Source organism: Stegastes partitus, unplaced genomic scaffold (assembly GCF_000690725.1).
Source record: "Stegastes partitus isolate 25-593 unplaced genomic scaffold, Stegastes_partitus-1.0.2 Scaffold929, whole genome shotgun sequence".
Taxonomy (NCBI): Eukaryota; Metazoa; Chordata; class Actinopteri; family Pomacentridae; genus Stegastes; species Stegastes partitus.
Window position 1 is genome coordinate 166934 of NW_007578660.1, and position 22425 is coordinate 189358.

Here is a 22425-nt window from a genome sequence, read left to right on the forward strand (position 1 = left end):
ATTCTTGAAGCCAAACGGGGGTCATATGCAGTGCAGTAAATGTCAGTGTTAATTGGTTTTTACAGTTAAACTTCAAAGAAAAGCTGGTGTTTGATTTATCCCTGTGAGACACTGATATTGTCTTTATGATAATTTTCTGTTCTGTATGAACTTTAATAGATGTTAGGTCATGAGTGATCCAATCAAAGGCATAAAGAATGGCTTTATTAAGAGGTAACATGTGTAGAAGTTGGAGCATTGACTGGGTTAGAAGGTCATGGCACAATGGACCTGCCTTACCATATACAGTCTTTCCACTGACTTAAGTACAACAAAGCTATTTTTAGCTCTGCGTTTAAAAATTCAAACCCACATGTGAATAGTTGAAGTCCAGTTATTTGCAGCTTACATACTCCTACGAGAGGATAAGAAAGTCGGCTGACAGAGCTGTCTCTGTCAAACCTTTGGCTCTAGTTGGCTTGAACATTTCTGTGAGAGGAGGTAGTGACTTACTGCATAGATATGTGCAGATAAGAGGCGCCTCCAAGCCAACCAATGAACACAGCATTTTTGGACTTGGAATACAAATCACTGAAGAAATCCTTAAGCTTTTCTTTAAGTGTAACAGTCAAAGCAAACAGGTGCATTTAACTATGGAATGACCCCAAATTAAACCCAGACATTCTTTTACATCATCGCTCAGTTATTATCTTCAATACATCTTGGCACGTGTATGGGAGGATGAGGTTTTACTTTTTCCAACTTCTTATTTTTTTAATCTGCAGGCTTTACAAGGTCAGATGATGGGGCATCAGACTGCTATTGACACGTTACGTAAAACAGCTGAGTCTTTGATATCGTCTGAGGGAGACCTGCTGAGCAACCCAGATGAGATCCAGGAGACAGTGGGTGAGGAAAGATCAAAGTCAGATGCACATCATGTTCTGTTTACATAATATCTTGGGACTAGAGCGACTTTAGTACCATGACTCATGCAATAATACTGGGATTAGGATGTAAGGGTTTCTAAATAAGCAAGTTGAAAGATGGCAGACAAGGAAACATAAGTGAAATTGTTTGGAACGTTTTAGGAATCAAGAATTTTAAAGTGCAACTTGATATTAACAAATGTCATAGTCTTACAGAATATCAGCCAAGAAACTTGTGACTTGTCCAATAAAACTCTCCAACATTACAGTTTTAATAAACTCACACATGCAAAATAAATCTTGTCTTTAGTCTGACATGTTTACCTGTTCCGGGCAGTGAGGAATGATTCTGTTTGAAACGGAACCTGATTTGTTTTTGTGTGTTATAGACGACATAGTGGAGCGCTACGACAACCTGTCCAAGTCTGTAAGTGACAGAAATGAGAAGCTGCAGATCACACTGACTCGCTCCATGAGTGTCCAGGATGGTCTGGATGAGATGATGGGATGGATGGAGGGAGTGGAGGCCAGCGTGAAAGAGAAAGAGCAAATACCCCTGGACTCTGCGTCTATTGGAGACATCCTCAGCAAAGAAGCAGTATGTCATTATTTCAGCAGTCTAATAACCATATACTGTATGTTTCTAGGCAGCTCCATATTCACTTTAATCATCCATTAAAACTTTGCTCTTGTCCTTCTTGTTTTTTAAGGCATTAGAGCAGGACATAGCAAGTCGCCAGAGCAGCATCTCAGCCATGAAAGCCAAGGTGAAGAAGTTTGTGGAGACAGCAGATCCCTCTAACGCTGCGCTTCTGCAGTCAAAGATGGATGGTCTCTCCCAGCGCTTCTCTGACGCCTGCGACAAACATAAGCAAAAAGTTTCCCAACTGGAGCAACTGAAAGAAAAAGTGGAACAGTTTGAGAACGTTGCAGATAAAGTCCAGCAGTTTGTTGTGAAGCGTTCACAAGATCTGCACGAAACAGACGGGCCAGGGAAGACCTTCAATGAACTATCTCAGCTGATGCAGGCGAGTGAACTATTGACACTGTTTACACCTGTCAGTGAATACAGCTGATATCTCTCAGTTGTGTAATATGTGTAGTATTTTTAAACCAAATAGTGTGGCTGACCATTTTAATTTCACTGCAGAGCACTAAATCTGAGATGGCTGAATGTGCCAGTGACTTGGAGAAGCTGCAGACTCTGTCCAAGGAGCTGTCTGAAATAAGCCCTGATGGGAACAAAGTCCAGATTCAGGGCAAGATGGACAACCTCTCAAACATTTTCAGCACCTTCAAAGACACTGTCAAAGAAAAGTAAGTTGTGTTTCCACATTTAAAAGTTAACAACATATAATTTTGCTTAGAATTAGTGTTTGTATAGTTTCGGTAATGTACAAAAGGATGCGTGGTCTGACTGATTCCTTCGTCTAATGTAGGGAAGAAGAGCTATCGTCCTGTCAGGACCAGCTGGGAGAATTCAGATCAGCAGCCAGTGCGCTCACCCAGTGGCTGGAGGAGACCAATGACAAAGTGCCTGCGGTTCAGCCAAGCAGCAGCGAGAAAAGCCTGGAAAAAGACCTGCAGATAGTCACTGTGAGTCATGAGATAAATAAAAAGTATATTACAGAGACAGTGTTATTCCTACATATGTTTTATGTAACTGCACTCAGGATGCTGCAACAGAAGTCACCGATGTTTTACTTTGCATCTCACACAGCGGTTTAGAGTTCACGTGTTTAGCAATAGATACATGTAAGTGTCTTTTAATAGATAACAGCCCTGTCCTCCCTAAACTCCCCACGATACCAACCTGCTTTCTCTGCCAGCTAATGACAGATGAATTGTAAGTGTTTATACAAGACTGATCCAGGAGTGAAACACTGTGTCGTCCAGCAGGGAGACTATTTTCTTCGCAATATGTTACAGAAAAGACATCCTGAAAAGCACATGTGGAATGAAAAGTCCTTTAACCTCTTAAGACCCAAGCTCTTGTTTGATTTGCATTTTTTATGCATTTTAGTTTTTGATTTTATTTTAAAAAATATAAATAAAATAAAAATATATGATAAAATATATAATCAAATAATGAAAATAAAAACAATTTTGAAAAATTAACTACTGTGGTAATATAACCCAAAATGTGGATGCCAGGTCTTTTTTCTTCCTGTTTCTCTTATGTGCTTTTCAGACATCACCACTGGATACTATGTGTTATAAATGCCAGCTGTTTTTTTCATGTTGTTATTTATTATTTATCTCTCTATTTAATGCTCCATCAGGGACTGTTAGATGAATGGGCAGCCAAAGACCCTGCTGTCCAAGACCTGAACAGTAAAGGATCAGCTCTGTGCAGCCTGATCACTTTTCTCACCTCCCCTGCCAAGACAAAGACGCCTAATAAGTCAGGTAAACATCAGTTTTATGTTTTTGAGTCCTTCAGTGGAGTGGGAAGCATGGTGTTTGGGTTCACTTCTGAGGACTGTATAGTCACTAACCATTAGAGGTCATGGAGTCGGTCTCTTTGTTCTTGACTTGAAGCTTTTTGTCTTATGTCTCTGCATCAGCTCTTACTAATGGTGGTGGTCCAGCAAGTCATACCTACCTAACCAATAAAGGTAAACCAGTGTGTATGTGGATGCTGCTTTATAAATACACCATGTTGTTTTGTATTGCTGTTGTTTTTGAAAACACATCTCTGGCTGTGGTGACTCGGTTGTTTTCAAAGTAACAATGTGTTCAGATTATGAATATTACAGCTACGGCAACAAAGACAACAAGTTTCTTGTTTTCTAAACGCACCACCGAGGTTTTGTGTCTTTACCAAACTCCATACAGAATGAGTTCTTTTCTATCAACATTTTTCATACATTAATCAAAATTTAAGGGATAAAATTTCCTTTCACCTACACACGAAGGATATAAGATGAGATCAGGTGGGACTATGTTCAATTGGCCTCGAGCAAGAACATTTTCATATTATGTTACTCCTTTCTTGTTATTTTCTGTGTACTTGTTCTGAATCACATTGTTATGAATCACCCTTTTCAACCATCTGTGTATGAGTTTGTGCACATTTGATCGCAAACACAAACTTTGTGCACAATTTTCAGTACAAAAATCATGTGATAGTCACAACAAATATGTGCTACATCATTGCAAAGTCCGATTACGACATGCATAAAGAAGTGATGCTTTGAAATTAAGTCGGATGCCAAAAACATCTCACTACGTTCTTTGTTTTATTTCTTATTTTTATGTTTTTGGTTTCTGAAACAAAAAAACCCCTGGATTTAATTAGATTAGGGCATTATAATCAAAGTCAAACATTAACTGGGTGTTACTTGTAAAAGAACAAGTTCTACTTTCTCAGAACATGCCACTTAGCAATGAATCTGCTTGTAAAAGAGGTTTGTGCACGAGGCCCAGTGCCTCTTTTATTGAATTTAGTGTTTTCTGTTATAAGTCATTGTAACGCTTACAGTTATACACACGGCCACAAATTCTTGAATTCCACTTGCAGGGAATTAGTAATAATTTTCTCATTCATATTCTGAACATATTGTACCATAAGGTTAATATATTAACAACGCCTTACTATTATCATAATCTCATCATGGCACTCTGACTATAAATTCCTGGTAAGATAACTTAACAGAATTATTTTTATTATACCCAGAGCTGATGGTAATTCAGCAGAACATGTCATTCGTCAATGAGGAATACACAAACCTTGGGGAAACACTGAAGAACAGAGCAGGGCAGCTGAGCAGTCTGGTGAAGGAGGTGAAAGAGGCCCAGAAGGAGACGGAGGAAATGATGACATGGCTGAAGGACAAGAAAAAGACTGCAGCGTCCTGGAATAACGCGGTCACAGGGAAAGACTCGGTGAAAACACAGCTTGAGCAACAGAAGGTAGAGAAGTGTTGTTACTCACCAAATGGACTGTTACATTTAATTATGTTCCAAAAGTGCACGCTTTCCTCACTGACTTTGTTGTTCTGTGAATGAGAGTCACTATTCTGGGAAAATCACTCAGTATTCATGATTCGTTTTACTCTCTCAGGCATTCGAAGATGGCATGAAGCAAAAGGAGGAGCAGCTCCAGAAGCTCAGGGAGAAGCTTCTCAATTTGATTAAGACGCATCCAAACTCCCCCGAGGCAGCAAAATGGAAGCAGATGCTGGCAGAAATAGGTATGCACCAAGGTGTTGGCTCCAGATGGCCCTGGGTAATTTATGTCACTGAGACTGTCAGAAGTATGTCGAATCCCACTGACAAAAAATGTGTCTCATTATGGCACTGGTCTTTGAGTTAATGTTTCTGTGAAACATTAGACGGACTATAATCCTGGTGTCTATCTTGTCATCTGATAGTACCACATATATGCACGCTAACTGAATATGACCCTATATTAGTACCTGCGCTCTGTTACTCCGATTAAATTAACACATTCATGGTGCCAAGTCCTGCACAGTGGGAGGTTAGCTGGGAGAACAGCAGGACAGAGGACAGAAAGGTGTTGTTATGCTGACTAATGCAGACTCGTGTGATTGTCCATCCTGCCCTCCTGTTCAGATGCTGCTTGGGCGGAAATCAGTGGTTCTGTAGAGGAGAGGAAGCAGCACCTGGAGCAGTCCAACAAGAATCTGGACATCTTCCAGACAACTGAGCTGCAGCTCGGCCAGTGGCTGTCAGAGAAGGAGCTGATGATGAGTGTCCTTGGACCCCTCTCGATTGACCCAAACATGCTCAAAATGCAGAAGCAACAAGTTCAGGTGCATGTTGTTGGCAATGATTTGACTCCTGTGTATGTTTTTAAGGAATGTGTAGCTTGACTGTTTTTTTATGCCATACTCCAGATCCTCCAAAATGAGTTTAAGAGCCGCAAACCTCAATATGAGCAACTTGAGGAAGCTGCCTCAGCCATCCTAACCTCATCAGGTAACCAGGACCCGTCCAGTGGGAAGCTGGTGAAGGAGCAGCTCGCTGCAGTCACGCAGAAGTGGCAAGGCCTCACTGGACAGCTGGACCAGCGAGACAGCCTCATTGACCAGGCAGTGGTGAAGACAGGGCAATTTCAGGAGTTACTGAGGAGTCTCAGCAACACTGCCACTCAGCTGGAGAATCAGCTCACAAACCATCAGGGCCACAGCACTCAACCGGACGCTGTGAAGAAGCAGCTGGAGGATGTACAAAACATCTCCACTCAGCTGAGAGAGGAGAGGAAGAAGCTGAAGGAGGCCGAGACCATCAATGCAGAGCTCACAGCAATGGTGACTGAGGACTATCTGAAAGCAGACCTGGCCAGGCAGCTGGAGAGTGTCAGCAAGCCTTTCAGACAGTTGGAGGAGAAAGCAGGTTAGCCTTCTAACTTAACCTAATAATGTGGTCTTGTAATTTTTGGAAAGGAGGAACCATTTTATTTGTGTTGAGTCACTGCGGCTAAAACTTCCCAACTGGATACATTGTCGTAATCACAACTGCACTTGTGGTGTATTCAAACTCTTGTCAAAGCTTTTTTTGACTGTTTAAAAAAAAATAAAAAATTAAACTCATGCTATCTCTGACATCTAGTATAGATGGCTAACAACAGAAACTACGAACATGATGTCAGAAATGTCCAGTAATGTTCCTTCTTATCTTTTGGCTCTACTTTGTGCATAAGAGATGTTACAGCATTTCATTTGCCAATTCCCTTATTTTTCTTCTGCAGCAAAGCGGATCGAGCAGTTGAACTCAACCTTTGCCAGCTCTCAGCAGTTCCATCAGACCTCCAAAGACTTCCAGTCATGGCTGGGTGAGAAGCTCCAGGACCAGTCTAAGCCTCTGCCCATCTCTGCCAAAGTGGATGTTCTGCAACAAACCCTGGAGGAGCACAGTAAACTCCAGAAGGCTCTCAGTGAACACGAGGATGCTTATAATACAATCACTGGAGAAGGAGAGCTGCTTCTGCACGACACTGATGGTGCCGAAAAGCTGGCGCTACAAGGGCAGCTCACTACTCTCGCTTCCAACTGGGAGGAAGTGAAGAAGAGCTCCGCGGAGCAGACTGAGAAATTCCAAACTGCTCTTCAGAGATCTCAGAAGTATCAGGAGCAAGCAGAGAAGCTGAGCGTTTGGATTCAGGAGTGTGAAGCTAGTGAGAGCCGAGTCAAACTCACCGTCGACCCCGTTGCTGTAGAGAGCTCAATTTCTCAGGTGAAAGCTCTCCAGAAGGATGTCGACAAGCACAGAGGGTTGGTGGAGCAGCTCAACACGGCTGCAGATAGCCTTCTTGAGCTGGCCAACACGGACACTGAAGCTATAAAAGAAGAGAAGGCTAACATTGGCAAAAGAGTGGACAATGTGTTGGAAGGTCTGCAGAGCAAAAGGGAGTCCCTGGAGAAGCTCTCGCACACAGTTAAGGAATTTAATGATGCTTACAAAGAGGCAAAGGGTCAGCTGGAAGGAGCTAAGAAGCAAGTAGATACCTATGAATCACAGGGAGTGCATGGACATAGCAACAAGAACTTAACCAACATGAAAGCCCAGCATAAGAGTTTAGAAGGAGTGCAGAACCAAGTAGAGCACATGAAGGCTTTGGCCAAGGACCTTGTGGTGGACGTGCCAGATGCTGAAGGTGTGACGGACCTCTTATTGCAAGCAGACAGCGTAGAAAAAGACTACAGCAACCTTAACAAGAAGCTCGAGGACACATGCCAAGTATTGGAGGGGAAATTACAGGGTATTGGACAGTTCCAAAACAGCATCCGAGAGATGTTCACCCGTTTCACAGAGCTGGATGACGAGCTGGACAGCATGCCTCCTGTGGATCTTGACTTGGCCACTCTTAAAGAACAGCAAGACGGCATTCAGAGTTTTGTGGCTAAGCTGCAAGAGCTGATGGCTAACACTGCCAATGCTGGAGACAGCTGCAAGAAGATGCTGGAGTCTGAGTCATCACCCGACCTGTTAGGCCTGAAGAGAGATCTGGATGCTCTCAGTAAGCAGTGTGGCAAACTGTTGGACCGAGCCAAAGGCAGAGAGGTCCAGGTGCAGAGCACTCTCACCAAGCTGGAGGAACTGTATGGTCAACTCCATCAAGTGGAGGATAAACTCGGCAGAGCTGTGGACAAGGAGGCATCCCAGGAGGCAGTTGGCATGGAGACAGATGTGATCAACCAACAGCTGGAGGCCTTTAAGGTATGTTGATCCTAATTGAATGCTTCATTTTCATTCCTTTGGTGGGGAAAAGGAAACAGATGTATGATTGAATATATGTGAAATTGCAGCATGGCAGGTTGATGTTAACAACTGACTCCACATTACATTTGCACCTGTTTGTTTTGGGCTCTCTGGGGATCAACAGGAGCTGCTACAGTAGTGAACTTGGTAATAATTGACCACTTTTGACCTCTTCACACACTGAATCTAATTTAGTTTGATCAGAAACTACACTGGTTTCCCAAAAGTTAACAACTATTGTGTGTAAATTAATAATCCCTCTTAAATCACTACATTTGAAGAAGCAACATGCATTAAGTATGTGTTTGTGGAAATAAGGTGGACATATAATATTAATAATTTGCTTAAGGGTAGTCTATAGAATGATATTTATGATGCTTCCTTTGTATTTTTTTTTTTTGCAAATTTTGGCTCTAACAGTATTGTCTTACATACAATTTAAGTAGATAGTTCCATTCCTTTTAATCAACACAATAAAATAAAATTGATTAGATCTATGAGAAAACACAAATTTGCAGGGTGCATACACTTGATTTTAATTTTTGTGGCTGTGATTCAGTTTTCAAACATAACCTTTATTCAGCCCAAGCATTGTCACCAGTAGATAAAGTGTCTATTTGATTTTCATATGGACAACTACTGACAAACACTGCTTTTCTTTTTATATAAACCACCTAGCCTAAGTTGTAACCTACTAACAAATGTTCTTAAACTTTACAAATCTACAAACCACATTTTCAATGCTGTCCATTTACAAAACCCTACATAGGGTAAGGCTACCCACAGGCCCTTCACTGAACACACTTGCTACATACGCTGCAATCCTCTGGGGACTGTGGGTTCATTCAGGGCATCTGGTGTTAACAAAAGGAGCTGGGGTCCATATGCAATGATGGGGCAAGAGGGAAGGACCGTCGCAGCCAGGTGGTTACCAGCAGGGTGTCATTTGATTCAGTAATGAAGCTGAGCCTGCATCCTGATCTCTTAACACTGATATGGTTCTTCTGAACCTTCGCAGCTGGACTCTATCTGTAACTCTAAGCTTGGCTTTTTCTGACCTTTTTGTCTTAGAAACCTACAGGTATACTGGTTTCTTATGATTGTTAAAATGTCCTGAACCCTGTAGTATTTAATTCTGGGCTGAACATTTATTCAGGCTTGTGCAACTGTTAATTTAAACTGCTCAGTTTAGTGCAATAAAGGGTCGAATGTTGTACACCCAATAAGGCTAGCAGTTAATCATTCACTTTGATCATCTAGAAATCAAAGCTACTATGTATTTATTGTGGTTAATACTGCACTTTTGTGTGCATGTTAAAAAATTGCAGAAAGATGTTAACAATACAAACTTTAATAGACAGAAGTACCAGCTTGCATAGCTGGTGTAAAACAGTCCATGCAAGTGAACATTATAATCTCAAGGTCTGTGGATTATTTTCCAGGCTTTTGCCTATTGTATTAGGATTTTTTTTTGGATTAAGCATGAAAATCCTATGCAAGTTAACATAGTTGCAGTATCACAAACATACCACACAGCTTCCTAATTGTCCTAATGGTCTGTTTTCAATTCCTCTTCCTCTCTATATTGTTCATAAAATCATCCGTGCCTTTGTTGATTTTATTTGGGGATAACCCAAAGGTTAGCCATCAGCAAGATTTACAGACAGATGCAAAATATTTTGAAAGCTCCTAAATTCCTGTGGAGTTTTTCAAGAGGATTAACCTATATTTAGAGGTGAAACGATGTTAGATGGTATGACAATAAAACAATGTAAACAGCTGTGTATAGGCAAATAGCAGCAGATCCGTTCTAAAATGTAGGTCAAGGGATTTTTTTTTTTTTAATTAAGGGGGTGTTGCACTCATGTAAGAGGGGAGCATTCAGCCCTCCATTTGAGATTCATGGATTAAACTATCATTTGGGGGGTGACCCGATGGCTTAGTGATTAGGGCATGGGTGTAAATGCCATCAGCAGCAAGACCCCAGTTCGATTCCCGAGTGCTCAAACCTTGACTGCATGACATTCCCTGCTTTCGTTTACCATATTTCCTGTCTGTCTTTACTAATAAAAATAATCTTAAAACATAATTAGGGCAGTAAGAGTGTAAGTGGCAGCTTATTGTGTGGAGTTTGGCTCCAAGGCCCTACAGGGTAACTATTAAAGAGGTGATTGATTCAAATTGTTGCTAAGCAGCATTGTCATGGTCCATGTTTCTACCCACTCTTTGTCCTGTCAGCACTCTGGGTCGAGGGGGCAAAGACGGCCTCAGCTGCTGGTGGAAAATCCTCTTTGTACTCATTTGTAGCAATGCCTTGCATCAGGAGAAGAATTTTCACAAACAGCAAACTAGTACTGAAACTTGAGTTGCTTCTTTATTTAGCTGCAGCATGAAAACTTTTGATGATTGTGTCATATTTTATATTCAGTGAACCAAACCAGTGTTGCTGTAGGTAAGTGGGCTTTATTGGCAGCTATTGAGAAAGAAATAAACACAGAAAGACAGCACTTGGTTTCGTCTCGTGTGCTGTTACCATTTTAGGTCAAGTTTTGAAAGAGACCTGCTTGACTTCTTGTGTTTACTCTTGATTTTCACTTGATTTTTTTTTCCGGAGCGCAGAAGCGCCTGGTGTATGTATATCTTAAGCTGTACCTTAACGGTTAGATTTAGTGACTCAACACTACTCGGAGCTGGCGTGGGCGTCTTTTCTCTCTGTTCAGACATTACATCAGTGTCTTTTGCAATTCAAAAAGAATTTTTACCATCTGAATCATACTGTAGCTACTCCAATTCATTGAAGGTGATGATACAAATGTGTCATTGGGACCACGTAGTGTTGCCTACTCTGCTTACGCCGCCACAGAGCAATGACACATTCTCCATAAAGTGAAATGTGAAACTCCTTTGAGCCGGTCGCTATACAAGCATACACTGCTTTGCTGTGAGGCGATTATGTGGAGATTTCTGCTTGTCGAAGTTTTCAAGTGTTTGTTTCCAAGTGACAATCAGTCCTCAACTGTACATGACAGAAAACCAGTTTGAATGCGATAACACCACCTAAAGTAGCAAGTTAGATGTTGTTTTAGACGTCTTGTTCCTCAGATGATCAGCTGACTTCTAAAGAAAAGAGTGTCAACCTCCTTGGTTTGCTAGAAAACAACTGAATTTGCCTTAGCAAGTGTTATCTAGTCATTTGTTAGATTTATTTAAGTCATTGGAGTGAAAATGCCAAACATTCAGTCTAGCTTTGATTATTGGCCTTTTTTGTTCGTAAATATCTGTTGGTCACTTGAAATTGTTATGATTTGCAACTATCTTCGACTTCATCGATTAATATAGATGATCGTGATGCAGATTTATTGATAATAGAAATATCCCTCACTGTGTATGGTGACAAACAGCATATATAGTTGAATATGTGTTTCAGAAAGCATGCAGAACAAATCAGTTAATAATCCAGAAATCTGTTACAGACAGACAGACAGACAGAAAGGCAGACAGGCAAGGAAGGCAGGCAGAGCTTTGTTCAGCTGTTTCACCAAAATATATGTCCTTTCATCATTCTTCGGTCTCCTCAACTTTTGCCCTTTAGTGCTGAAATGAAACACAGTGTTCACAATTTATGAAAAGTTCACCAAGTATGTAACAGAAGGTTAAAAAGAGACCTGCAGCAGCCAGAAAAATAATTTGTATTCATTCATTCAAAAGACCGAATATTTAAAATTGTATCCAGGTTTCAGTGGCTGAACATCCTTTGTTTTTTCTGTTTTTCTTTTCTTTTTAAATCCCATCTGATCGTAACTGCTTATTTATCTTTGCCAGCGCCCTCTTTCCATCTCCTCTCATGCGCGCGGAACCGGACAAAGAAGTTGGGCTTGTTCAGCTCTTTATTGCGCTACCGTGGTGCAGACAATCCGGGAAACAAAAATAAATTCCTTTCATTATCTGCGCTATCCTCCTTTCTTCTGCTACCCCGGTCACTGGACATAAAAGCCCCTTCATGCACTTGGCAGAGCCGTCGGTGTTAAATTACCTGGGACCTGTGCCTCCCTCAGCATTCCACAGTAATTAAGAATATCTGCAGGGTCCACAGCAACCGTCCACCAGAGGAAACCGGAGGGCAAAGAGAGAAAAAAGTGAAAATGTGTATCTGTTTCAGCAGAGCGTGATGTCATCAGAGCTGCTCGCTGGTCTGATTTTTTTTATTCTTTGTGTCTGTGTGAATTGGAAAAGCTCATGCGTACTGCTTCCCCTCCCCGTTCCCTCAGTCACTGAAAGAAAAAAAAAAAGAGAGAAGAAAAGTGAGTGACTGTGTCAGGATGCAAAAGATGGCTTAGAAGTGAAGTCATACGGGCCATGCAGACATAAGGGGGAATTAGAAAGGGAAAAAAGGGTCATATGTCCACCAATCAACATGTGCCGGAGCGGCTCCGAGCACAAATGGAGTTGTGGCAGATGTTGTCTGAATAATGAGCGGGGGCGGGGCATGAAACCCTCTGCCAGGAGGGTGTCTGTCAGTGCGAGGGGAGCGATGGGAGAGGAAGGGCAGGCTTTTTTGTTTATCTAGGAGTACCAGCTCTCCTCAGAACTGCCCACAGTTTTTTAGTAGAGCCTGCTGGATTTGTCTGTGGATATTTTCACTTTGCACTGAAGATTTTTTCCTTCAGCTCACATGGATGCTGCGAGGATTTCAGGGAAAAAGAAGCACTTTGGATCAGAGGAATAGTGATTAAGTTTTGGCAATGCACGGAGAAGAGCCGACAGGAATATTTTTGGGATAGGTGACTGTATTTAAGGATGGATTTTCATTCCTTTTATGGAGTATAAAGCTGTTTGACAGTCCTAGCATTTGCCTGGGATTTTTAAAATATTTTTTGGACACATTTGTATTCCTAGAGGCTTTAGTTTTTTATCTATATCAACTTAATTGTGTCTATTTTTTGAAGAAAATCTTCATGAGCAACTGTAGATGTCATCTTGGAAAATAGATGGAAATGTTTGGTATTCATTTGATAGTTTCTCATTTAAGAGAGGGGAAACACTATTATTTTGCACACATTTGCTTTTCATGTAACTTGACCACATTGTGCTCCTTTTTAAATTACTCCACGTGCACTAAAGCAACCTGTACCTCAAAGGATTTCACTACATCCTTAATCTTTTCTTTGTCGTGAGGAGTGACAATTGTTTTAGCATGGGCAAACCGCTGAGCAGACCAGATTGCCTCAGACAAAACCCTTCCTGTGTGGGGAAGGGGGAGGAGGAGGACCTGAACATTGATGACTGCTATGTGCCCCAGAGATCTATTTATGACACCGTCCGGCTCAATGAGCAGATAGACTCGGGCTCTAAAGGCAGCCTTTCCTCCCGGCACTTCACGGGTACCCTGCCCTATACTCACCGTACGCTAGACCTTAGCAGCTTGTGTGGAAATGGAGTTATCTCGCCTTCTAGTTCATTCGAGCTCCGGACCAGAAAACCTGCCATGCTGGATGAGCGTGCGGTCTATGATGGACTTAAACTCAATGGGAACATAATCAGGGTCACTGATACGGTGCTGCCTAAGTCGCGTCTGCAGGGAGGCGAGAAGAAGGACCATCCCCATCATCGCCGCTCATGGAGGACTTTTGCACCAACGAATTTGTCAGAATATGCAAGTCGCAGTGGGACACTGTGCTCTGGGAGTGTGGAGAGGCCTGGGTTGATCAATGGCAGGAGAGGACAGAGTATGACTAGCTCACTGACATCTGAAGAGGACTCAGGTCTTTATAGTCCTACTGTGGAGAGAGAACGTCATGCCCACAGATCCCACAAAAGAACAGGCCCTGGTACAAGGAGTTTCTCATCTTCAGAGGCAATGCATACGTCTGGGGACCTAAAAACCGGGCGATCGCTCAGCTCAGGGCAGGATGACTTCCCTTTCTCTCCTGTGAGGGAGAACCGGTCTCTTTACCACAGTAGCAGCTTAGTCCAGGATCCACGACAAACAGAATCTGGTCTGGTGAAGCTTAATGAGAAGGATACGCTGAGCAATGGAGAATATAAGTACTCCACCGGGAGGTCGTCCTCGGGGTCAGCCTCCAGGACTCATAACGACACCTCTGGATGGCGTTCCAGGACTTTGACGGACTATGATGAGCTATCCACTGCTGAGCTGTTAGAGGATGTGTCACCTCAGGATGACTGCGAGTTGGTCAGTGTGGTGGTGACGCAGCCTGAGACATATGGAAACTCTGTAACTCTACCCATAGACAGCCGCCAGCAAACAAAACCATGTACTGTGCAACAAGGAGCGTCCAAATACAACATGGAGGAGCTGGAGGAGTTTTTGCAGTCGCTGGAAGCCTGTCTGCCCAAAAGTTTACAGACATTCCAGCATGCAGGGGAGCAAGAGATCGAGGCCTTATTGAATGCCATCGCTGCATGCCCTGAAATGGACCCTACCAGTTATTTCTCCCCACAGGTGCCCAAAAATAGCTTCTCCGTCTGTTTACGAGTTTTTCCTCATTAGCTAGTCCGGCACACGTTTCTCTTGATGATACGTCTCTTTAGATGAGTTTTTCCTGGCTGCTGGATTGGTGTTGTTCTTACATATCTGATTACTTGAAGGCTGAATTAGGTTTTTGCTCAGCAGTCCAGCCTGGAAGCTTGTCTGTGTGATTGTGCACAGCTGTGCTTTAACTGTTAGCTCTGGTTTTTTAGAAGCTGCTGACTGGTTACAGAGTTGTTTATGTCAGCTGGAATTTTAACACTAAACCTGAGTTGATGATGTGGCAATCATGTCTTTGGACATGGAATGAAATTAACTCTTGGTATTATTTTAGGCTTTTATTTTGCTACAAAATCTCAATTTAAATCAGCCATTTTTTTCTTGTTTGTGCTTTTTTATGTGTTTCTGAACTGATTAGTTTGAAGTTCAGTTGGAATAACCATTAAATCCATCACTGAAGTCTTTGGGGTTTTTTTAAAATATATTGAGCAATACTACTATAGATTTCATTTGATTAGTGTGAACAAACATTTCCTGATTACAAAGAAATTCACCACTTAATAAGACTGATGACACTGTAATTTGAGTACTTATTAAGATTCATTCTGATTGGCTCTATTTGTCTTTAGGCTTTCCAGAAAGAGGACATTGACCCATTGCAGACACAGCTTCAAGACATCAACTCTCTCGGCCAAGGCCTGGTCCAGAACGCTGCTAAAGGCACCAGCACTAAGAAGCTTGAAGATGACCTGGAGGGTGTCAACTCAAAGTGGAATACTCTCAATAAAAAGGTTATTTTTATTATATTACAACCAGTCTGCCTGGTTGATCTTTGCTCTTGAATTCTGGTCATTTGTAAGAAATATGAGCAGTGTAATGAGTCATTTCTTCCTACTATTTGTGATAGTGTTACAGGCATAGTTTAAGTTGGCCTTAAACCAGGTGACATTTATATTTGCCATGTGTTCTACAGATTGCTGAGCGTTCAGCCCAGCTACACGAAGCCCTGTTGCACTGTGGGAGGTTCCAGGATGCTCTGGAGTCCCTGCTCAGCTGGTTGACCGACACTGAGGAGCTTGTGGCCAATCAAAAACCACCGTCTGCAGAGTTCAAAGTGGTGAAGGCTCAGATACAGGAGCAGAAAGTAAGCCAGTGTCACATGATGCAAAAATGCATAAACACGCAGACTCACATACACAGAACCCACCGGCAGTTCTGCTCTTAACACGTCAACACTGGAAAAATCCACTCAGCATTAACGTTGCCATTCATCTTGTTTAATTGACATCCATTGTTAAACTTGAGTGTGTGTACACAAAGCTTTTTGTTTAATGGACACCTAATTTGTGCCTGTTAGATTTACTGTTTTTCAGAAAGACGCACCACAAAGGCGCCCAATAACTCTCCCTCTTTGTTTTCCTTTGACAGCTCTTACAGAGACTGCTGGATGACCGAAAACCGACAGTGGAGCTGATAAAGAAGGAGGGAGGGAAGGTCGCAGAGCTGGCAGAGTCTGTGGATAAGGAGAAGGTTGCAAAAGAGATTGAATGCCTGGGGCAGAGGTGGGACAGTCTGCTCAAGAAAGCTGAAAACAGGTCTGTATAAACACCTGTAATATAAAACACACTTTTAAATGCAGTGCTTCAGCAGGTTTCAGAAATAAATGTTGTTGCATTGTGATTTTGCCTTTTTTTTGAAATATTTAAACCTTTTTAGGTCTGTCAAACTGCTAAAGTTGCCTTTAATTTCCTCCTAAAGAAGTTTTAAGGATTTGTTCAACATCTCATAAAACAAACTTGACTGTAAATTGTTTTGTATTAATTAAACAAAAACAAATGTAACATGTCTATTGATGCATTCTAACATTTAATAATGAGCTTTAGAGGAACCTGTAGGCAGATTGTGTTACATTTGTGTAGTTGTTTCCTCCCAGTTCACTGTCTTTGTGCTATGCTTAGCTTAAGTACAGTAACTTCAAATTTACCATTTTGATATGAGAGTCGTCAATCTTTTGGAGAAAGTCTTGACAAGAATAAAATTAGCATTTTCCCAAAATGTGAAACAGCTCCTTTAAAGTTGATGAGTTCACAGTGCACAGAACAGAGATGAAAACCAAATTGTTTTCACATAATTTGCACCTTCTCTTACCAACAAAGGAGAGTTGTGACACTTAATGTTACTATGGATTTAATAGTGACTCTTTTAAACTTATATCCAAACAGTGTTGCTGATACATTTTAATTGCAGATATATTTTTTAATAGGTTTAGTTGGCTGGTTACTAAATAATGTCTCAGTCTGTCCATTTAAATGTATGTCTGTATTTTATTTCTAATCCACTACTGTCACCGTCTTTATGCATGTTGCAGGCACAAGCAACTAGAGAGCATCTTAGTGGTCACTCAGCAGTTCCACGAGACTCTGGAGCCCCTGAGCGAGTGGCTCGCAGCCACAGAGAAACACCTCGCCAACTCTGAGCCGATAGGCACTGAAACATCTAAGCTGGACAATCAGATCTGTCAGCATAAGGTAATATCCATCGTTTTACATCATGACCACATGTTTTTGGGGTTTTTTTTTATGACACAATCGGTTATGTTCATCTGAATTCAGTTTTACTCATTTTGCTTGTTACTTTCAGTTTGTGTTTGTCATTTTTTCCCATTCCGCTTTTTTATTGAATTTCAGTTTCATCTTTTCGTTTTGTTTTTTCTGTTTGTGTCACATTTTCTTGGTCCGTTTCCCATCATCCCCTGCGGTCAGGCCTTAGAGGAGGAGATTATGAATCACAGTAAAGACCTGTTTCAGGCTGTCAGTCTGGGTCAGATGCTCAAAACCGTCAGCTCAGTGGACGACAAGGAGTTTGTTCAGTCCAAACTGGACACCACCCAGGCCAGTTACATAGAGCTCCAGGAGCGATGCCGGAGGAAAGCTGAGATGCTGCAGCAAGCTCTGGCAAATGCCCAGCTGTTTGGAGAGGACGAAGTGGCTCTCATGAACTGGCTGAACGAGGCGCACGCGAGGCTCAGCGAAGTGTCCGTGGAGGACTACAAAATAGATGTTCTTGAAAAGCAGCTCACACAACAACGGGTACACACTCCTCCTCAGGCCAGGCTTTATGTTCTCATTTAAGTTGCTTCAACCATATTTCAGTTTATTTTAGTAATTTATGTGTTGACATTATTTACATTGGAGCGTTTCGTGTTGCTTTTGATGACTCTCTGAGGTTGTGTTTTTCCTTTTTAGGCGCTACAAAGTGATATTGACTTGAGGAAGAAGAATGTTGACCAGGCCATCGCTAATGGGATGGAGCTGCTGAAGCAAACAACAGGCACGTTATCACAAGGGGGACAGACAGTTAAATCTTCACAAAAACATCGTCAGGTTTTTTTGCTTTATTTAAGGAGCAGTTTAACAGTAAGCAAAGACAAAGTCAGTTTTGCATCTTCCAACTTCTTTGCTGTTTTCGTAAAAGTTGAATGAGAAGATCAGTACTGTCCGGTCTGTGTAGTAAATATTTAGTTACCACCAGCTGCCCGTTAGCTTAGCGTACCACAAAACTGAAAACGGGGACCAACAGCCAGTTAGGCTCTTTTAAATGATATGAGAACCCACCTATCAGCAACCGCCAATCTCAATAATGAACACATTAACTTTCTAAAGTCTTGCCATTATTATTGCTTTTTTGCCAGTTAACCACTGAACTTTGTTTCCTCGACTGGCCAAGATATAGGTACATTTTAATAGGATATGTTGTGCTAATTAGTGAGCTGTGGATGTGTTAGCAGCTTTATAGCTACTGTACATATACAAAATGGTATCAAACTTCTAATCTAACTGTCAGCAAGAAGGCTACTGACAGAATCATACAGGATGCACATATTTAGAATGATCAATATAATAATAACTTTATTTATATAGCACCTTTTAAAAACATAGTTTGCTAAGTACGTTGACAGATCAAACAATAGAAAGAGGAAGACAGTATTACAACAGAAAACCAGTCAGGCCAAACAGAAAGACGAAAGATCAGAGAAGCAAAAAGTGAAGTGAAAGAAAGATAATAAATGCAAAACACAAAATTTAAAACACACCAATTGATAGAAACTAAATAATTAAAGCACTAAAAAGACCATTGCACAGATTAAAAGAGAGTAAAATGGAATATTTGCATTAAGCAAATGATCATCAGCTCTACAGTGATAGAGCACTGAACGCATTTGTCATCATTTACTTTCTATTGACAGGTGACGAGGTGGTCGTTATTCAGGGCAAACTGGACGGGATAAAAACTAAGTACGCTGAGATAAACTCCATGAGCGACAATGTTCTGAAGACACTGGAGCGGGTTCTGAGTCTCTCTTCTAAGATGCAGCACACCCATGAAGACCTGAGCTCCTGGTTAGAGACAGCAGAGGCTGAGATAAACATTTTTGCCGATCAAGAGCCAGTGGGCGAGCAGCTGATTCATTCACAAAGCAGGCAGAAGGTAAAGCTTTCTACGTTTAAAAGTTTGTGTTTGCCTTCAAAGGGATAAACACCAAGTGATAACACTCTGCGGCCTTCTCTATAAAAACACATCTGCGTGTGTTTTGTGCGTGTCATGTAATCTTTTGCAGGCCTTGTTGAAAGAGACCAAAGATCAGAAACCTGTGTTGGACAAGCTGAATGAGCTCAGCAGTTCGCTCCTGGATCTGATCCCCTGGCACACTCGTGAGGGTTTGGACAAGCTGGTGACTGAGGATAATGAGCGCTACAGAGCCGTCTGCGACACCATCACCCAGCAGGTCGACCAGATCAACGCCGACATACTCAAGTCGCAGCAGGTAAACCAAAAAATGCAAAAAAAAAATCTGCTTTTTTTTCCCTCCTCATTTTGTGTCTTTCTCTTTCTTTTCATTTAATTCATCTTCTTTGCTTCATCCAGTTTGAACAGGCTGCAGACACCGAACTCTCCTGGCTGACTGAAGCTGAGAGGAAGTTGCTGTCGATGGGCGAGATCAGGCTGGAGCAGGACCAAACCACAGCCCAGCTCCAAGCACAGAAGGTTAGCTCGTGTCTGTGTGTGTGTGTGTGTGTGTGTGGATAGACACAGGCCTCCATTTAAACAAAAGTACAGTAAACATAGTGGTTTGTTTTGTGACGTCCAGCCAAACTCACTCTACTGGTTTTACAGATTTTCTCCATGGACATCATGAGGCACAAAGATGCTGTGGATGAGATTGTTAAAACAGGAAAGGCCATTCTAAACAGCAAAAACCCAGAGGAGAAAGAAGTCTTGAAGGTGAAAACAATCAGTTCCAATTTGAAACAATCAAGTATTTATTGAGTAAATGTGCAAACATTAAAGGATATTTTTTTGGATTTTCAATCAGGCCAAGACCCAGACTCTCCTGGAGAAGTACGGTGTTGTCAGTCAGCTGAATTCAGAGCGCTGCCTGCAGCTGGAGCGAGCCCAGTCTCTGGCCAATCAGTTCTGGGAGACCTATGAGGAGATGTGGCCGTGGCTTCAGGAAACATTAGGCACCTTCAGCCAGTTGCCTCCACCTGCCATCGAGTACGAAACACTGAGGCAGCAGCAAGAGGAGCTCAGGGTAAGAAGCTGTAATGAGCAGAGGATTGGTGCAACACTTCAGTTTAAATTATAAAAAGCTAAACTGAATTTGTAATTTCCTCTCCAGCAAATGCGAGAACTGATTGCAGAGCACAAGCCCCATATTGACAAGATGAATAAGACTGGACCTCAGTTACTTGAGCTCAGCCCAGTAGAGGGGGTGCCCATCAGAGAGAAATACTCAACCAGTGACCAGCTTTACACCAAACTCAAAGCTGATGTCAAGCAGAGAGCTGCCACTCTGGACGAAGCCATCTCCAAGTCCACTCAGGTGAAGAGCAGCTGTTTATTATTTCTGTCTAAGGTTTTAAAATTTGTATTAAAACAGCCTTCTATTAAGCTAAACTTGTGTGGTATGGTGAAATTTTTTTTTTTGAGAAAAGAATATTATGACATCTAGTACAAATGGAGATCATAAATAGTTAGTTTCTAAAAAAATAATTGTACATAATGTCCATGCTTTCCTATTTAAAACATGAAGTCTGATCATTTAAAATTAAAGCTGCAACAAATTATTATTATTATTTTTTTTTATCTTTGATCGATCCCATTTAATTTGTATTAACCACTTTCAATTTTCAATTTTTTTTTTTTTTCTTTATTCGATGAAATATCAGAAAATAGTGAAAAATGTCTGACGTGTTAAATATTAGCCTTAATTGACCAAATGCAGTCTTTACTTTACATACAGGCAATAATTTACAAAAGATTTTGTCTATAAATGGATAAAGAAATCGTTTGATATGAAATTTCATAAATTGTAAATACATTCTGCAATGTTGTCTTTGTTTGTTTTCCAGTTCCATGATAAAATTGACCCCATGCTGGAATCCCTTGAACGGATTGCTGAACGCCTTCGCCAGCCTCCATCCATCTCAGTGGAGGTGGACAAGATCAAGGAGCAGATTACTGAAAATAAGGTCGTCTCTGTGGATTTGGAGAAACTGCAGCCCTCTTATGAGACTCTGAAGCAACGAGGCGAAGAGATGATTGCGCGATCCGAAGGAGCAGACAAGGACATATCTGCCAAAGGTATAATACACACTGCATCATCTTATCTGTGTAATTTTATTTCATTTTTATGATCCAGTGTTTATAAAATAAAAAACAGTCCAAGAAAGACTTTACAGGATTTTTGAAGGTTGTAGAGGTTTTACTATAACAGAGTAATCATGGGAAATAAGTGAAATTGCATAATTGAAGGTCAGCTGTACCAGAATATCAGAGGCGTATAATGATTACAATAACTGGCCCGATCTTGATAGTAATTCTACTATTCATCAGAACAAATGAAGTGTTCCTTCAATCATTGGCTCAAGGTCTTAGATTTAGTTTGGATTTGAATTTGACATGCTGTGCACTGGACGAGCCTTCTGTAGCTTTTATGGCATTAGAATAAAAAAAGAAAAACATTGACCAGAGTTTAAACCTTTCAGCGTGAATGTGGGCGATTTTTGTTCAGTTTATTTAGTTTTTCATCATAATCGTGACTTCTCCTCTGTCCAAGCTGTACAAGACAAGCTGGACCACATGGTGTTCCTGTGGAACGACATCCAGGCCTTGCTGGAGGAGCGGGAGGCGAAGCTGCTGGATGTGATGGACCTGGCAGACAAGTTCTGGTGCGACCACTGCGCTCTCATCGTCACCATCAAAGACAGCCAGGACCTGCTGAGGGAGCTGGAGGAGCCCGGAGTCGATCCCTCCGTCGTCAAACAGCAGCAGGAATTTGTGGAGGTAGAGAGGTCCCTCAAATTAAGTTGTTATTAAAGAACAAATGGGTAATTAAGAGGGATGGTGCATTTCTTTGTTTTGATAAATGCTTTTCAATTCTGCAGGGATTTAAGGAGGAGATCGATGGGCTTCAGGAGGAGCTCGACGTGGTTCGAAACCAGGGTGCTGAGCTTATGACAGCCTGTGGAGAACCTGACAAACCCGTGATAAACAAAAGTGTTGATGAGGTAAAAGATTACTGTCAAACACATCTTAGTTATTGGTCTCCACATAATTACATGCAGAGATTTCACTTGTCTATGTGGTTAGAATATGTCACCCACATGTCGATCATGATAAAGTATTCATGCTATATTTCCAGGTGAATTCAGCGTGGGAGAATCTCAATAAGACTTGGAAGGAGAGAGTGGAGAGACTGGAGGAAGCCATGCAGGCTGCTGTGCAGTTTCAGGATGG

The 22425-nt window shown here is 41.6% G+C and overlaps 1 protein-coding gene across 7 annotated transcripts in view; it reads left to right on the top strand.

Annotated features, from left to right (window-relative positions):
- Positions 1–22425, top strand: part of dst (dystonin) — a 109289-nt gene that overhangs the window by 68156 nt on the left and 18708 nt on the right. For all 7 annotated transcript variants that reach the window (XM_008294015.1, XM_008294017.1, XM_008294018.1 and 4 more), the window contains 28 exons: positions 765–888; positions 1298–1506; positions 1619–1936; positions 2059–2225; positions 2348–2504; positions 3191–3317; positions 3476–3526; positions 4588–4823; positions 4975–5104; positions 5487–5686; positions 5771–6269; positions 6625–8093; positions 15255–15416; positions 15599–15769; positions 16054–16220; positions 16994–17153; positions 17388–17714; positions 17871–17955; positions 18872–19113; positions 19244–19450; positions 19552–19671; positions 19801–19908; positions 20000–20218; positions 20306–20509; positions 21039–21270; positions 21746–21972; positions 22074–22196; positions 22331–22424. In XM_008294015.1, the coding sequence (XP_008292237.1) occupies positions 765–888; positions 1298–1506; positions 1619–1936; positions 2059–2225; positions 2348–2504; positions 3191–3317; positions 3476–3526; positions 4588–4823; positions 4975–5104; positions 5487–5686; positions 5771–6269; positions 6625–8093; positions 15255–15416; positions 15599–15769; positions 16054–16220; positions 16994–17153; positions 17388–17714; positions 17871–17955; positions 18872–19113; positions 19244–19450; positions 19552–19671; positions 19801–19908; positions 20000–20218; positions 20306–20509; positions 21039–21270; positions 21746–21972; positions 22074–22196; positions 22331–22424 (6535 nt within the window). The remainder of the gene's footprint in view (positions 1–764; positions 889–1297; positions 1507–1618; positions 1937–2058; positions 2226–2347; positions 2505–3190; positions 3318–3475; positions 3527–4587; positions 4824–4974; positions 5105–5486; positions 5687–5770; positions 6270–6624; positions 8094–15254; positions 15417–15598; positions 15770–16053; positions 16221–16993; positions 17154–17387; positions 17715–17870; positions 17956–18871; positions 19114–19243; positions 19451–19551; positions 19672–19800; positions 19909–19999; positions 20219–20305; positions 20510–21038; positions 21271–21745; positions 21973–22073; positions 22197–22330; position 22425) is intronic.